The 16,037-nt window shown below is 56.0% G+C and overlaps 1 protein-coding gene across 1 annotated transcript; it reads left to right on the forward strand.

Moving 5' to 3' along the window:
- Positions 1 to 37: 37 nt before the first annotated feature.
- LOC142854289 (gametogenetin-binding protein 1-like) lies at positions 38 to 6,648 on the forward strand. Its single transcript, XM_075979646.1, has 6 exons — positions 38 to 1,238; positions 1,556 to 1,680; positions 2,654 to 2,748; positions 2,868 to 3,039; positions 4,691 to 4,830; positions 6,385 to 6,648. The coding sequence occupies exons 1-6, from the start codon at positions 784 to 786 to the stop codon at positions 6,436 to 6,438; spliced, it is 1,041 nt and encodes a 346-aa protein (XP_075835761.1). The 5' UTR covers positions 38 to 783; the 3' UTR covers positions 6,439 to 6,648.
- The last annotated feature ends 9,389 nt before the right edge of the window (positions 6,649 to 16,037 follow it).

The following is a 16,037-nucleotide window of genomic DNA, read 5'->3' on the forward strand; positions in this document are numbered from 1 at the left end:
AGCCTCGCGACTTTGTGACCATAGAGGAGCCAGCTGCTCTCGGCAGTGATCAGCTCCCTCTAGAGGAAGTTGCTTGCTGGCCGCCGGATGCAGATGCACAGGGACTCGGCTGCCCGGGACCTGCAGCCTCCTGCGCCTGCCTGGTCCCAGCCAAGGGGGAAGCCGATTCTGCTGCATTTCCCGGCTCAGATTCCAGGCCCTCACCCTCCATCTTCTCCCTCCAGTGGCAAACAAAACACAAATAACAACAAAAACCAACATGGTGCTGGGGGTGTTGATGCAGGTCCACCATGGCAGCACTCGGGAGGCTGAGGCAGGAGGATCAGGAAATGGAGGCCAGCCTGTGCTACATGACACCCTGATTGAAAGGAGGAGGGGGAAGAAGACTCAGTAGAATCTGTGCTGTCACCTAGACCCTCAGGGACTGACCTCAAGCACAGAATAAACTCTAAAGAGACAGGCCTGTGTGGAGTGCTGTTCGCAGGCCCTGTGCCCTCCCAGCACAGAGGGAGAGGCTCCTGTCCTCCCCAGCAAGGCCTACACAGCCTCTGGGTGCAGTTTTCCTGTGTCTCCCCTCCCCTCAGTCTCCAGACCCTGGCTGGCTCCCTGTACCCCTCTCCTCCCAGCAGCACCCCGCCCCCACTGCTCCAAGTCATTCTTCCCCCACCCCCACCTCTCCTTTGCCTTCTAGAACTCCTGGAGCTTTCCAACTGGAGGTTTCTATTAGCAGTTGGTCCTGGGCTGGCTGCCTACCATGGCTTCTTGAGTCAAGGTCCCCTCAGGATGGCAGCCCAGGCTCGGACCCCTCGGTCACGGTCACGAATCTTGGGCTGCTCTTCCGTGTTGCGCTTTCTACGAAGCCTGGTCGGGAGCAAAGGGAGTTCTAACAAGTCCCTGGCCAGGAGCGGGCCCAGCCCCTCACAAGAACAGGAGGTTGTCTCCCCAAGGATTGGCCCCCGGGGAGGTCGTTGGAGGAGGGCGCCAAAGCTACACGCAGTGGTACCCAGGGTCCTCTCTGTAGCCCCCTCAAATGTGCCGCCTCATGATGCCTTTGGGCTGGGCACTGGGGATATGGGGTCCCAGACCCTCACCTCCAAGGATACCCTGAAGCTCCGGGCCCAGGGTGTAGAGGTGACATCAGTCCCCACCAGAGAAATCACGGAGGTTCTGGGGCACCTGTCTGAGAAGAAAGGAGAGGAGAAAGAGACAGCAGGGGAGGCCTCTGGGGCCTCAGACAGGTGAGGGGCTGCACTGTGGTGGGGGGGAGGGTATTGTCCAGAGAAAGCAGGGTACAGGCTGGAGGCCCATGGCTGGTAAAGGGTTGGGGCAAAGGGTCCTGAAGAGTGAAGCCGTGCTGGCTGGCACCTCTGTTCTCAGCCCCTTCTATAGCCCAGTGCTCCCAGCCTGCCGGCTCACCCTCCCTTCCTGGTCTTAGCAGCTACTCCCTGTGTGAAAGGTACCCAACAGATCTGTGAAGAGACCCCAGGCAGATCAGGGCATGGCCACACCTCTGGGTGTCCCCTGACTCCTTCACCTGATTGTGCTTTGGGATTAGGGAGCACTTTGCTCAGGCCCTGGAGGCGGAACAAGGATGCCTGCAGTGGGTTCCGGGACCACTGGCACTCACCCCTGGGGCATTGGTCAAAGAGGAAGAGGAGGGGCCCTGCCTAATTGAGATAGGTAAGTATGATAGCTGGAGGGGGGCAGAAATGGACACCTGTCCTCTAGGCCCTCTTGGGGTGGGGAGCCCTGCAGGACAGTGGAGCATTGCTGAACCTCTCTGCCCCACGCGCCTTGTCTGCACGGTGGAAACCAGATAGCTCGTGTCTCGGAGGCACACTCAAGCGTCAGCGAGATGCTGTTTGTCATGGACCAGAGCCTGACCCAGCACAGAGTCGGGTGCAGTGACTGGGCCTGGCACTCAGTGGCCATTCTGTTAACACAGGACACAGTCGGGTGCAGTGCTGACATGGCCTGGCACACAGTAGGCACTGTCCAGCACTTAGAGGGAGGAAAGAGCTGTCCCAAGTCCAAGGTCCACCCAGCTTCATAGGGACATACTTCTCTCAACAAGAAAAGTCATAGCAACAGCACAGCTAAGCATAGTGGCCCACACTTGGAACCCCCAGGAGGCAGAGGCAGGAAGTCAGGAGTTCGGGGCCAGCCTTGGCTACATAGCAGAGCTGGAGGTTGGGCTTCATGAGCTGCTGTCTCCAAAACAGAAAGCAAAACAAATCCACACAAAGCAATAAGACCGTGGGGCAGCGAGGTGGGTCTTTAGGTAAAGAGGGCCACTGCCAAGCTCGAGGACCCGTGTTCCTGGGACTCACAGGCTAGAAGCTGAGAACAGATTCATACAAGCTGTCCTGTGACCCCTTGTACACACGCCACGGTGTGTACCCAAGATAAAGAAAAGTGTACTCTGTGAGTTCAAGGCCAGCCTGGTCTAGAAGAGCTAGTTCCAGGACAGGAACCAAAAAGCTACGGAGAAACCCTGTCTCGAAAATCAAAATAAATAAATAAAAGTGTAATGAACAAAATTAACAAAAGGAAAAAACCATCAGAAGAGGGTAGGCCCACCCTCAGGGCCTTCCCTCTCCCTCTGAGAAGGTTCTCATCAACCTGCCTGGCCTCACTGACCGATTCTCCACAGGAGACCTCAGGCTGACCTCCTGCAAGGTGGGGTCCACCCCATGGAATTATCTCCTTGGCTTATACAAACAACTGCAGAAATCAGCCATGGCCAAGGTCAGCAGGGCTGGGTCCTAGGGTCTCTCTCCCTTTTGAGCTGGGAACTGCCCCCTCTTGTTTCCTGGTTTGGGGAGGAAGAGACACAGGCCTGGAGTCCTGACCCTCTCTTTCCACAGGCTCAGAGACCAGGGGTGCCTCAGTTTCCTCCCAAGGACGGCTTGTCCCATGAGGAGAAAGGGGAGCGAGAGGAAGCGGAGGAGGACAGCTACCTCAAGCTGTGTGCCCCGTGCGTTACTGCCACCTCCCAGTCTCAGCTGCAGAAGATGTTTAGGGCCACGGATACAGTGGGTAAGAGTCCGGCTTTGGCCGGCGGCTGAGGGAAGAAACGCGAGCACTGACCACGAGGTGGCAGCAGAGACCTACGGTGACTGACTTGGGCGGGTGCGCTGTTGGTTGTCCTCCAGGCTTAGCTAGGGTCCAGCCGGACCACACAAGCACACCCCCAACTCGCCCCACCCAGCTCCTGCCCGAGGGAGAACACCTCCAACCCTGGTTCCGGCTCAGCAACCCTATTGGGTCTCAGGGTAGGATCGAACAACAGCGGTTGGTTCAGTCGGCCTGGCGAGGTGGCTCACGGTTAAAAGCGCTTGTTGCTCTTGCAGAGGACCCCAGTTCAGTCCCCAGGATCCGCGTTGGGTGGCCCACAACTGCCAGTGATTCCAGCACCAGGGGACCCAATACCCTCTCCTGGCTTCCACAGGCACCTGTGCACAAATACACGCTTTAAAAAACAAACAAACAAAAAACCCTAAACACAACAATAGCCAAAATACCCCCAAGATGTTGTGGGTGCTTACACAGCCATTGCTAGGGCCGTTCTTTAAAAAGGTGAATTGACACCTCTGAAGTGGGTGACTTCACAAGTTGTTTGATTCCACTGACAGCGTGGGAATTGAAGCACAGAGAGGTTCAGTAACTTGCCCAAGGCACACAGCTACTATCAACAGAGCTGGGACTTCACTCCAGGCAGCTGGGGGCAGTAGCACACCCTGCCCGGGAGCAGCCTCCCGCCCCCACTGCAGGAGGAGCCCAGGGGTGTGGGAGAGGCTGTGCCTGGCTGACTCAGGTACCTGAAGACTTGACAGGAGCTGGCCTGGGTGGTAGAGCTGAGGAAGGGGGTGGCTATCCAGTGGAAATTGCCTGGCAGGCTCCGCCTGCCCCACATTCTGAGAATGCAGGGATGAGAACCCCATTTCTCCTGCACGCTTGCTCGGTCATGTCCAATGTGTGGCCTCGATTGTCCACACACCAGTTAACCAGCAACACAGAGCCCTCTGAGGTTGCCAGCACCCTCCTAGCCTACCCAGCCCCAAACACACAATTTACTGGAGATGGCACCAGCTTCCTGCTGGTGGAGCAGGTCTGGGCACACTGCCCTCTGCTTTAGACCCTGATGCCAAGCGCAGGCCAGGAGTCAGGGTCCTGTGAGTCTCTGCTCGTGTTCAAATAACTTCTTTGAGCATCTCATGGGATTTAGGATTTGAGGAATCTGTTTTTATTATTTTAGACATTCTTACGAAGTTGTCTAGCTACCCTTGAACTTGTGTTCCTCCTGCCTAAACTTTTTTTTTTTTCTTGAGACAGGGTTTCTCTGTGTAGCTTTGGAGCCTGTCCTGGAACTCACACTCTGTAGACCACTCTGGCCTCGAACTGTGCCTGCCTCTGCCTTCCAAGGGCTGGCATTAAAGGCGTGCGCCACCACCGCACGACTCTGCCTCAGTTTCCGGAGCTGAAGGTCCCAGGTTTCTGTCCCAGTCTTTCTGGGGACCAGCCTCCCCCACCCTACCTGCAGCTGCCTGCAGAGGAGCTGGTTACCATGAGCGTCACAGGAAACCTGGTGGCTTTTGAGGGTCTGTGGGACACATGCCAGGAAGAGGAGCAGCGATGTCTGTCCAGACATCTGTCCCCACAACACTCAGCTCACCTCTTTGCCTCAAAGGTTTCGTGGAGTCAGAGCTAAAGAAGATTCTGGCAGTACGACGGGAGTCCCGCCTCTGGAAGGTGGGCAACCCGGAGGGCCGGGAGCTGCTCACCCAGCCAGACATCACGCTGGAGGAGGCTGGCATGGTAGACGGCCAGGTATGCCTGGGTGCCCATCTAATCCGCTAACTCATGAAAGTGGGGTGAGGGCCCCTTACCTCACAGGACCCTGGTCCTTGATTGCAGCCCCTACTGCCTAGACTCTTCTAGAGGAGGGTCTGAGATACTACCCTCTCTCTGGGAGCAGTGCACACACGTGTGCACGTACACACACCACACACATGCACACAAGTGCAAACATGCACACACACATGCTTTAACATTTCTCACTTGAACCAATATTGTCCCTGTTTTGTTTGTTTGTTGAGCTGGGCTCTTGTAGCCCAGGCTAGCCTGACTGTAGTAGCAGAGGCTGGCCTTGGGCTTTTATTCCTATTGCCTCTACTTCCCCAGGGCTGGATTTATAGACGGGGAGATTTACCAAGATGGGCTTGCATTTGAACTACGTGTATCTTTTCCTGTTCCCTCTGATCCACACCAAAGCCCACAGACACACACAGGCTCTGGGGAGCAACCGCATGTCACCGTGCCAGTTCCGAGTCAGTTTCCGTCCCCTCTATGACTCATGGGACTCTCTGCCCTGACGGTCTGTCGTTCACAAAAGAGAAGAGTCCCCGGCTCACATGGGAGTCCAGTCAGACCATTCTGCTGTGTCATCTTGACTTTGGTCCTTGACCTCTTTAAGGACCCGCTGAGACTCTGTGACAGGTTTCACAGGCTCCTCCGTGTGTGTGGTGTGTGTGTGGTGTGGGGGTGTGGAGGGAGACACGGGTCGACACAGGAGGACACAATGGCCGGCTCTGACAGGAATTCACACCTGCTGGGCACTAAGGACATCCTAAGCTTGCCCTCACGCCCGTGTCCAGGAGCCTGATGCCCCCACACCCCTAACCACACCAGCTGTGTGGACACTGGATTTTCCCCTCCAGTCCTGGGATCTGTCCTCCTCCAGGACCTTGGGAGCCCACCTGCCATACCCATCCTGCGCTCACAGTCCTGGGCTAGCATTGGCAGCACCAGGAGCCTTGGGAGTTCCTGGATAGTGCATGTGGGACCCCCAGTCCTCTCTTTGGGGGTTCAGAGGTACATCCTCAACTCCTGCCTTCCACAGTGGGTGTTTCAAAGTCCCATCCTCTCCCCGCCACATTTTCCCTTTCTCCGCCCTTAGAGCCACTGCTAAGGGGGGCAGCGGTGGGGAGACTGCTGCTCAGCTTTTGGGAAATGCCAGGGACCTGAGGGACGGACACTAAGGCCGCTGAAGAAAGAGTGTGCAGACAAAAGGAAGGGGGAACGTCTGGGTCCCTAGCTTTTGGGAAATGCCAGGGACCTGAGGGACGGACATTAAGGCCGCTGAAGAAAGAGTGTGCAGACAAAAGGAAGGGGGAACGTCTGGGTCCCTAGCTTTCAAGGAACCAGAGGTTGAAGTATTCCTGCATTATGGGGGTAGTTGGCTCAGGGTTGGTGAACCTGGGGTCAGCTTTGGGGTGGTGGGGAAAGTTTGGAAAAGGTGGCCGGGGTGAACTGAGGGAGGTAGATGGGAAGGTTCCGAATGCAGAGCAGGAAATATCTTTCTTCACCCGTGTCTGCCCACAGCACCTGCTCCTGGAGGAGATGGATGAGATGGGAAACTGGCCTCCTCCAGAGTGAGGCCCCTGTCGTCAGGAGCCCACGGCGCCCACACCCCTGGGACCCCAGTCCAGCGTGTGTCTCTTCCTGGGACATATCCAAGGAGTCCCTGTGGCCCTGGGCTTTAGGATGAATAGCATCCTGTGTGTGTGTGGGGGCGTGCCCAGCGCTGTCTCTACCCATCAAACTCTGGTAGATGATGTTCTTAATAAAAGATTAGTTTGCCATTAGCTTCCTGGGCTGTCTGTCATTGGCCACCACCCGTCTGCCTCACTCCTTGAGTGAACCCGGTTATTAGAGTCTCTAGTCCCTAATTCATGCCTGCAGAGCATGGGGGCCACCTCTGAGCATGGGGCAGGGAGGGCGGGAGGATTTGGGCTAACCTGGGGGTGCTGCCTGCCAGTCAGCTAGTCAGAAGGAGAGTCCCCAACTTCCCTCTCTCTGTTCCCAGGCTTCTCTGTGTCCTCACCAGGAGGATCCGGGAATTCTCCCAGCAGGAAGTTCCTGCCCAGCCAGCTCAGGGACAAAGCCAGGAAAGGGGCCCTGAACTGCAGGGACCTGCTTCAGGAGAGCTGGCCAGGAGGGCTACTGGGGGGTGCAGGCGAGGAAGGGTCCCCTGAACCTGGTGTGTCTTCTGTTCTGCCGCTGTCATAAAACACTGGCCAAAAGCAAGTTCATTTCGTCTTGGAGTTTGCTGTCCCTTGTGGAGAGGAGTTAGGGCGGGGACTCAAGGCAGGAACCCGGAGGCAAGAATTGAACCCAGGCCAGGGAGGGGCAGTCCTACGGGCTTATCTCCTCTGCGTTTCTTAGCTACCTTTTATTTTCTTTTAAGATTTACTTTAAGTCTTGCATGTGTGTGTGTGTGTGCACACGCACATGTATGTATGCGTATGTACGTGTGTACACACGTGTGTATGGTGTGTGCATCTGTTGAGAACAGGTGGTCGCAGCGCTGGAGGAGGGCGTCAGATTTCTGGAGCTGGAGTTACAGTTGCAAGCAGCCCCTATGTGGTTGATGGGAACCAGTCCTCCTCAGGAGCAGTGTGTTTTTTTACACAGCACAGGACCACCTGCCCAAGCAAACCGCTGCCCACAGCTGGCTGGGCCCGCTGGCATCAGTTAGAAATCAAGAAAATATTCCAAAGCATCCCCACACGCAGGCCTGACAGAGGCAATCCCTCAGATGAGGTTCCCTCTTCCCAGGTGTGTCAAACTGACACCTGAAACTAACAGACTAGGTAGGGGAGAATGTCTTTCCAGACTAGATGTTGACCCCTGGTCATGACTGGGCACTTCAGGGCTCCTGAGGGAGGTCAGAGGGTGCCATGTGGCTTCTGGGGAGGCCCAGAGTATAGAGACCCAGTGCTGTCTACATTCAGAGGTAAGGAAACTTGGGCACGGAGGGTGGGTCTCCATCCTGGTTTCCTGGGATACCAGTAAGTGCTGTGGTCCAGGGGGTCCCTGCTATCACGGAGGGTACCCGTTCCTCTCCCAGGCCCAGATTCTGAGCCTCCCTGCAGAAACTTGTCTGTGTTACCCCCACCTCCCACCTCAGTTGATTACAGAGCTGAAGACCAGCATCAGCTAAGGTACACTATCGTCAGAGGCTGGGTCTGAGGAAGGAAGCCAGGCAGGCCTTGGGGTCAGTCTCTGCCTGAGTGCTGGGGTTCCAGCTGAATGCCACCGTGCCTGGCTTGGCCACGCTGAAGTCACAGTGACCAATCACAGTGGCTGTCTGCTGGTGCCTGGTGAGGGGCCACATACTTGGGGCGGTAGAATACTGCCTGGCTCACTGAAGGGGGTGGGGGACCCCATTTATGGCCCAGCCATCACTGTGGGGGAGGTAGGTGATGTTTGGAAACAGCTAGGGACACTTTGGGGGCCAGGAGCTTTCTCCAAGGCTTCCTGGCCAAGGCCCATGGAGGCCTTGACTCAGAGTCCTGAGCTGGAGGCTGGTGGAGGGCCAGCTGTGCTGAGTCAACCAGGAGGCTGCCTTGTGACCAGATGACTCACCTGTGCCCGAATTGCTCTGCTAATCACTTCCTCCAAGTGGGGGCTCGATGGGAAGGGCGAGGCCTTGACTGGCAGCAGGGTTCATAGGGGGCATATAGACCCCCTGGGGCAAAGGCTTGGTTCAGTGTGCAACGCCCTGTGGTCCTTTCCTCTCCTCCTCTTCCTCTGCTGCGTCTATGGGGTAGCCACCTGTTTGTCTCCCTCTTCTTCAGGGTTTCCGTGAACCACAAAGACTGTGGGGCACGGGCATGGGCGCTGGTGCTGTCTGGGGGGCAGGAAGAGGCTGTGTGTGTGTGTGTGTGTGTGTGTGTGTGTGTGTGTGTGTGTGTGGGCACAGGCGTGAGGCCTCTTCCCAGCCCTGAGGGGTCCAGGACTGGCTTCTGAGGGAGGCCTGGCTTGGCACGCATGGCAATGATGGCAGACTTTCTGAACAAGGAGCTGCTGTAGACCGGCGAGTCCCTGGCAATGAGCAGAAGCCTACAGACACCCCTGGGTCCAACCTGGAGACTAGGGGGTCTCAAAGCTGGGTGTGGGATCCAGGAGGCCTTTGGCGTCACTGCGCAGGCTCCACGGCTGGAATCTGGCTAGCACACCAGGCCGGGAGCAGCCTTCACTTTGCTCACCTGAACCAACAAGGCCGCCTGTGGTCAGGTTTGTAGCATTGGGCTGCTGGGGACAGAGGAAGCTGCTAAGCCTGTCATTCTAGGTTTCTCCCACCTCAGTCTCTCTCTGCTGGACCCCAAGTGTTTCTGCCCGTGCTTGCCCCTGTGTGCGGCTCACCATATTGTACCGTGCGGTGGAAGGTTAACGCAACTCCAAGTCTGTTACTAGGGGTGTTCTCAAGTGGGGGCACTTGGGAGCTTAGGGCCTGGTGGGTCTGCAGGACCTCTAGGGGAGCTGGAGCCCCAGCCTCTGCCAGCCTCTCCTGCTGAGTGAGCAGCCACCAGCCCCGCATCTCCAACTGGAGAGGAGGAGGAGGTGAGGATTGTGGGAAGGGTCCAGGACAACATGACAGGACACATCAAGGTTCTGGAAGCCGCTCTCACTGTGACCAACTCATGTGACCGCAGACCAGTCCCCTCCCCCCACATACACACACTGAATCCGTGTTGTGTTCATGAGCGTGAAATGGGAAAACCTCAGGCTCTTCATGTAAACTGGTGAAGAGCCAAAAAGGATCCTGCTGCCTCACAGACAGTCCTTAAAGAGGGGACACTTGTGTCTCAGGGTTAGAGAGCTTGCCTGCAAGGCACAGTGCACCCCCTGGGTTCCAACCCAGCACAATGTGACCTGAGTGTCTGGTGATGGTGGCCTCTGGTGGTGGTGTCTATAATCCCACGCTGGGAGGTAGAAGCAGGAGGATCAGAAATTCAAGGTCACCCTTGGCTACACAGCAAATAGGGGCCAGCCTGGGATATATCCAAAACAAACAAGCAGTATTTCAAAATGAAAAACCAGAATGGCAGTGTGTACCAGAAGGACCTCAGAACAACTCATTAGTGAGCCCTGCACCCCGCTCCGTTTTAGGCACTGGAGAGTGGAGTCCAATGGAGCACAACACAAAGTCCTCCACCTTTGGCTGGGCATAGCCACACACCTGCAATCCTAGGGCTTGAAGGCCAGCCTGGGCTACCTGAGACCCTGTCTCAACCCCCCTCCAAACAAATGAACTAGGTTGGGTTGCCTCTGAAGGTTTTTACCACAGGGATGCCCCTGGGCTGTACCTGTATGAAGTGGTGATCTAGTTCCTTGAATGGTGTCCCCTGCCCTGCAGAGTGTGGAACACAAGGCCTGGGGCATGGAGCATTGCAAGGGTCGCATGTGTGGGCCCATAGCTGGGGAGTGGTGGGCGGGCTGCAGCTCACACAGCATCTACGGAGAAGCGTGAGCACCCACGCAGATGCAACCACCCAACCGTGCAAGTTTCTGCTGTGGTTTCTGGTGCCCAAAGCACAGATGAACACAGCCTGTCAGCAGGCTGCAGGGGCTCCTGTCTGCAAATGAAGTTCCCAGCCAGGTCGTGAGCCACACAGGTGGGGGCTGAGCGAACTAGCCAGGGACTGTAAGTGACAGCAAAGGATCCGGTCTGTGCCTGTGCACCCCAGGGCCACTGCCCCACCCCTGGATTTGATGGCCATGAACTGATCCTCCTATCTCCACCTCCTAAATACTGGGGTGACGGGCAAGCATCACCAGGACCAGCTGCTTTCCTAACCACATGTACGTGGAGGCCTCCTCACTCAGTTCTTCAGTTGAGGATTCCCTCTGTGCATCTGGCCTGGGGCTCTTAGTTACTCCAGTTCCCTCGCCCTCTCCGTGGAGTTGCCAAGCCCAGGACACTCTGCTCTGGGGATTTCAGCCCCGTCTCTGTTGGAGTCGGGGGCAATACAGGTCCTGCTTGTCTTCTCCACCCTTGCTGTGCCTGAAGATTCCTGGCTACCAGGCTGGCTCCTGGGCCATCAGGATCTACAGTCACAGCCCAGGGCCATCGATCTCCGTCGTAGGCACACAGGGCTGTTTCCATAACACCATGGCAGGGTTGCTGGGTGGTCCTGGACCTCATAAGTAGAGGGTGGTTCTCAGGGGCCACTCCAGGATAGGAGGGGGTGGGGAGCCAGAGAGGTCATCCATCATGTTAACCACTCGGCTACCTACAGCAGCAGCCAGTTTCACAGCGTGGCCCAAGCCAATGTCGGTGACTCAGCTGGCATTTCTCGGGCAGCGGGAATTATGGAGGGTTGTATATCAGGAGACAGACAGGCTGAGAAGCACAATGCAGAGGGATCGTGGTAGCCAGCCAGGTGCAGTCGGAGTCAGGAGGTGGAGGGAGGGGCAGTAGGAGTTCAAGGTCATTCTCAGGTAAGTGGTGAGTCTGAGGACAGACTGGGCTTTTGGAGGCTAGCCCCCTGGGGTCATCTGGAGCTGTGTGACCCCAGGCAGTTGTTTCTCTTGCTCTGGACATCCTGTTTCCTGTCTCACACAGGTTATTAGAGACCTCCTTGCATGCCAGTGCGGAGAACAGTTAACACACACAGGCTCTGTGTAACTGGAGATTACTGTCCTTTGAAAACAGCAATCCTCTGTTCAGAGCCCTGGCCCGGGTCCCTCTCACCAGAGTCCTCCCGAGGCTGGCAAGGCCCCTGGCCATCTGGCTCTTCCTGTGTCTTCAACCCCATCTCTGGTTATTATTCTTGCCCGGTGCTCAGTGTACACCGCCTCCTTTGCTGTTCGCTGACCACAGTTTGCCTACTCCGGCCCCCAGGGCCTTTGCACCTGCTGCTCATGCTTGCTCTTGGAGGCTCCAACTCTGGGGATCCGTGTGACACCCCAGAGATGCCTGATCCCTGAAGTCTCTGCTCTGCTGCCTGCCAGTCTGCCTCCCTCCCCTCCCCCTCTTTCTTCTTCCCAGTGCTGGCAGTGGGGGCATCCTGCACATGCTCCAGCCATGGACGCCACCCTGAGTCGGGGATATTTCTAAGTTTTGTTTTTAATTCTTGTTTTGTTTCTTCTTTCTTCCTTCGTTAGCCACACCGTATAGAGAAAAGAAAGCAACGCACCTGTTTACACTAAATTAGAGGCAGACCAGGAATTCGCTCTATAGACCAGGCTAGCCTTGGAGTGGCAGCCATCCTCTGCCTGCTAAGTGCTGGGGCTTCAGGCACGGCTACCCCGCCATCTGTTATTTTTATTTTGGGGTTTTGTTTTGCCTGGCTGTGTTTTTTTTCCTCTAATCACTGCCATCTTCTAATTGGTTGTATATTGTCTGTCTCAGTTGGAACCCCAGTGTCCTGTCGCCTGCTTTGGCTGCTGTGATCCCTGAGTTTAGAACCAACCTAGCTGGTACAGAAAAGGTGGCCTCTCCCTCTCTCTCTTTCCCTCTCTCCCCCTCCTCCTTTTTGAGGCAGAGCCTCTCTGTAGCTCTGGTTGGCCCACGACCTGCTATGTAGACCAGGCTGGCCTCGAATGCACAGACATCTCTGGCCTCTGCCTTCCAAGTGCTGGAATTAAAGATACACCCAGACAAGGTGGCCTTTAAACTTAGCTGGACTGCATGGATAGATGGGTGGGTGGCAGGTGGGTACACGAAGGGATGGATGGTTGGTGGGTAGATGGGTGGGTGGATTCTGGGTAAGTGAAGAGAGAAATCGCTACCTGAAGTCAGGAATGGGTAGAGGAAGTGAAACTATAAGCAGGAAGGAAGCCAGAAAGGGTTAACAGCTCAGGACAAGCCATGCCCTTGCCGGCCCTCCTCCCCTGACTTCTCAGCTCCCTCACCGGGCTCTGCCCTCCTTACCCAGCCCTGGACATGGCAGCTCCAGCTGGGCAGAGGATCAGGCCTGGACAAAGTAGTGCTTCCTTTCGGATGTGGGATACACAGCTCCTTCTGCAGCTGGAGGGCAGGGTGAACCCCACTGCTCAGGAAGTGCCTGAGGGCCTGGGTGGACCTTGGGAGTGGTTACGGGGCTGGGGTTGGGCACTCGGTGCTGGCAGCCTGACCATAGCCAGTCTGGAGGTCCTGTGCAGAGGTGGGGAGGGCAGGGCAGCTACACTGACCCCAGATTCCCTGCCCCTCACCCCCTCAGAGCATGCCACTGAGGGCCATCATAGGACTTTCCCTATGTCCTGATTCGGAGGGTGTCTCCTGTGGCTGACCACGTGCCACCAAGGAGCCATCGGTGTCTATAATGATGACTCTGCAGCTCTGATCTGAGCCTGAGAACAGATGCAACGTGACAGCCCCTCCCCCACGGCCCTCATCCCCCCGCGCCCCCCCCCCCCCCCCCCCCGCCACACACACACAGGGCAGGCTCACGGTGCTCTAGTCCCCAGTCTTGGAATCTGAGAGTTAGGGCTGTGCTGAGCCACAGCTTCAGTTAGCACAGAGACCTGTTGGGAGATGTCAGTTGTGATGGTTTTAAAACCCAGCCCCTAAGTGGGAGACTGAGGCAGGAGGAGTCTGCGCCAGCCTGGGCTACCGAGTAAGAGTCTGTATTTACAAACAAAAGGCAAAACTGAAACCAAAAGAAAACTCTGGCATCTTTGGCACCCGGAGAGCAGGGCTGTGTTCCTATCCACACAGTGAGGGCAGAGCTTGTCCGGTGTGCACGAAGCCCTGAGCTGAATCCACACCACTCACTGGTTGCAGTGGTGCACTGTGGTAATTCAAGCACCCAGGGAGTGAAGGCTGGAGAATCAGAAGTTCAAGGCTAGCCTGGGCTACATTTGAAATCCTGTCTCAAAAACATCAACGAAGTCCAGACGCCATGAGCGTTTGAAGTTTCAGAGCTAAACAATGGCTTTAGGCTTCCATCATGGCCTCCAGCCTAGAACAGAACCACCAGCCAGCTGCAGGCAGAGCCACGGTGCACACCATCCCAAACGTCCCTGTGGGCCAGGTTCTGGCCCTCATGGGCTGCTGACCATGTGGCATGAGACCCCCCAGCAAGAAGCACCTCACAGGCCCTTCCAGCGTTCCCAATCTACAGCAGTTGTGCTAAATGAGGGTTTCACACCGTTAAGTCTCGCCTGTTTGTTATGCAGCAATTGCCATGGGAACATTGCCCCAAAGCCTCCAAGTTGTCCTGTGTGCTCTGGCCACCCCGTCTCCCAGGTGGAACCATGCCTGTGCTTTGAAAACGCAGGCAGGGAGCTGGTGGGCAGCTCCCGTGAGAGCAGAATGTTTTGGGCTCACCCTGATGCTAAACCATTTGGGAACCAGCAACCATGGCATCCGAGAGAGGGCCTGCCCCTCAGAGGGCATTGCAAGCACAGCGTTCTCTCTCTCTCTCTCTCTCTCTCTCTCTCTCTCTGTGTGTGTGTGTGTGGGGGGGGGTGTTTTGGTTTTTCGAGACAGTGTTTCTCTGTGTAGCTCTGGCTGCCCTGTAACTTGCTTTGTTGACCAGGCTGGCCTTGAACTCTGAGATCCACCTGCTTCTGCCTCCCAAGTGCTGGGATTAAAGGTGTGTGTCCCCACTGCCTGGTAGCATTCTCATTCTTACGTTGGTTTCTTCCCCATCTGTGTAGTCGTTTGTGAAGGCTCTTGTAACTGCCTGTCAGGTGGGCTTTGCTCTGGCTGTGGCGGGGTGACTGGGCACGACCACAGTTCCAGGGAGTGGCTTCAGAAGCAGCCTCAGGCAGTGGCTAACCAGGAGGTGGTGACGCATCCAGGCTGGCTGCAGATCATGAGGATAGCGGCTCTGAGGGAGCTCTTGAGGTCTATCATAGTGAAGCCTTAGACAGCGTGGCGTCTCTCCCTTCCTGGTGTAATTTTCTTTGTGTATGTGTGTCATTCATTCTTGAGACAGGATCTCGTGCTGCCCAGGTTGGTCTTAAATTTCCTATGTAGCCAAGGATGATCTTGACCTTTTGATCCCCCTGCTTCTATCTCCGGAGTGCTGGAATTACAGGTGTCTGTCAACACACCTGGATTGTGTGCTGCTAGGGGTCTGGAAAAGCTAGAAGTCGCAGCTGTCACATCCCAAGTTTGAGGTTTTGCATAGGCGGCCTGCATGTCCCCTTTTGAAAGTGCTCCACCATTGCAGCCCATGTGCCTCTCTTTACCAGGAAGTCCTTCCTGTTGTCTGACCCCTTCTGCTGCTATGCTCTCTCTGTCCATGGGGACAGAGCTGCTGTCATGGACTCTGGAGTCCCGTGGAACCAGGGCAGGGGGTCCTGCATGTGATCCACAGACGGGAGCCCACGCAGGTGCAGAGGGCCAGAGCTAAGGACAGAGGAAGCTGGCTGGGCCCCATGGGAAGCTGGAGCCAAAGCAGTGCCTGCTGCTGTGGGAGGAGGCTGGGGACACAGATCTTGATGGGGTCCATGTCCTGATTTGGGGGTCCTCTCAGCCACCACGAGGACAAGTGAGTGGTCTCTGCCAGCTGTCCTATCCGTCTGGGCATCCCTAGCTTGTGGATTCTCCCTGATTGGAGCATACGATTCTTTGGTGCACAGGAAGGTTCAGGCGGGTCTGAGTCTGGGCTCCAGATGTGCCTTCTGTGACATTCCTCCCACTGCACGTCTTCCAAAGAGGTGAGAGACGCCCCCTCCCTTCACCATGGTAACAGCAAGGTCAAGGGGTCACGCGGTCAGCTTTGTATGGGCAACAGCCATGTTTGGAACGGGATGCCCACTAGGGGCAGGACGCCTGCAAGTAAGTTTCCCTGTCTGTAAATGGGCCCAGCTAAGCCAGGTGTGGTGGCCCAGGTCTTTAATCCCAGCATTTGGAAGGCAGAGGCAGGTGGTTCATTGTTAGTTTAAAGCCAGCTTGGTTTACATATTGAGTTCTAGGCCAACCTGGGCTACATAGTGAGCCCTCGTCTCAAAAAAAAGAAAATCACACAAAATAAAACAAAAAAAAAAGTTTAAGTGTGAGTTTAGTCAGGGGGGGCTCACATCTGGGATAGAGGGATCCAACCCAGCCTGCATGGTAAGTTCCAGAGGCCCTGAGTTCAATTCCCAGCAACCACATGGTGGCTCTCAACCATCTATAATGAGATCTGGTGCCCTCTTCTGGTGTGTGGGCATACATGCAGGCAGAACACTGTATACGTAATAAATAAATAAATAAATAAATCTTAAAAAACAAAACAACAGCAAAACCAAAC

This window comes from Microtus pennsylvanicus, chromosome 7 (genome assembly GCF_037038515.1).
Source record: "Microtus pennsylvanicus isolate mMicPen1 chromosome 7, mMicPen1.hap1, whole genome shotgun sequence".
Classification (NCBI taxonomy): domain Eukaryota; kingdom Metazoa; phylum Chordata; class Mammalia; order Rodentia; family Cricetidae; genus Microtus; species Microtus pennsylvanicus.

Excerpts from the sequence above, each read along its gene's own strand:
- LOC142854289 (XM_075979646.1), top strand. The coding sequence starts at position 784 with ATGGCAGCCCAGGCTCGGACCCCTCGGTCACGGTCACGAATCTTGGGC. Across the intron at positions 1,239-1,555 it reads GCCTCTGGGGCCTCAGACAG|GGAGCACTTTGCTCAGGCCC; the intron begins GTGAGGGGCTGC and ends CTTTGGGATTAG. Across the intron at positions 4,831-6,384 it reads CTGGCATGGTAGACGGCCAG|CACCTGCTCCTGGAGGAGAT; the intron begins GTATGCCTGGGT and ends GTCTGCCCACAG.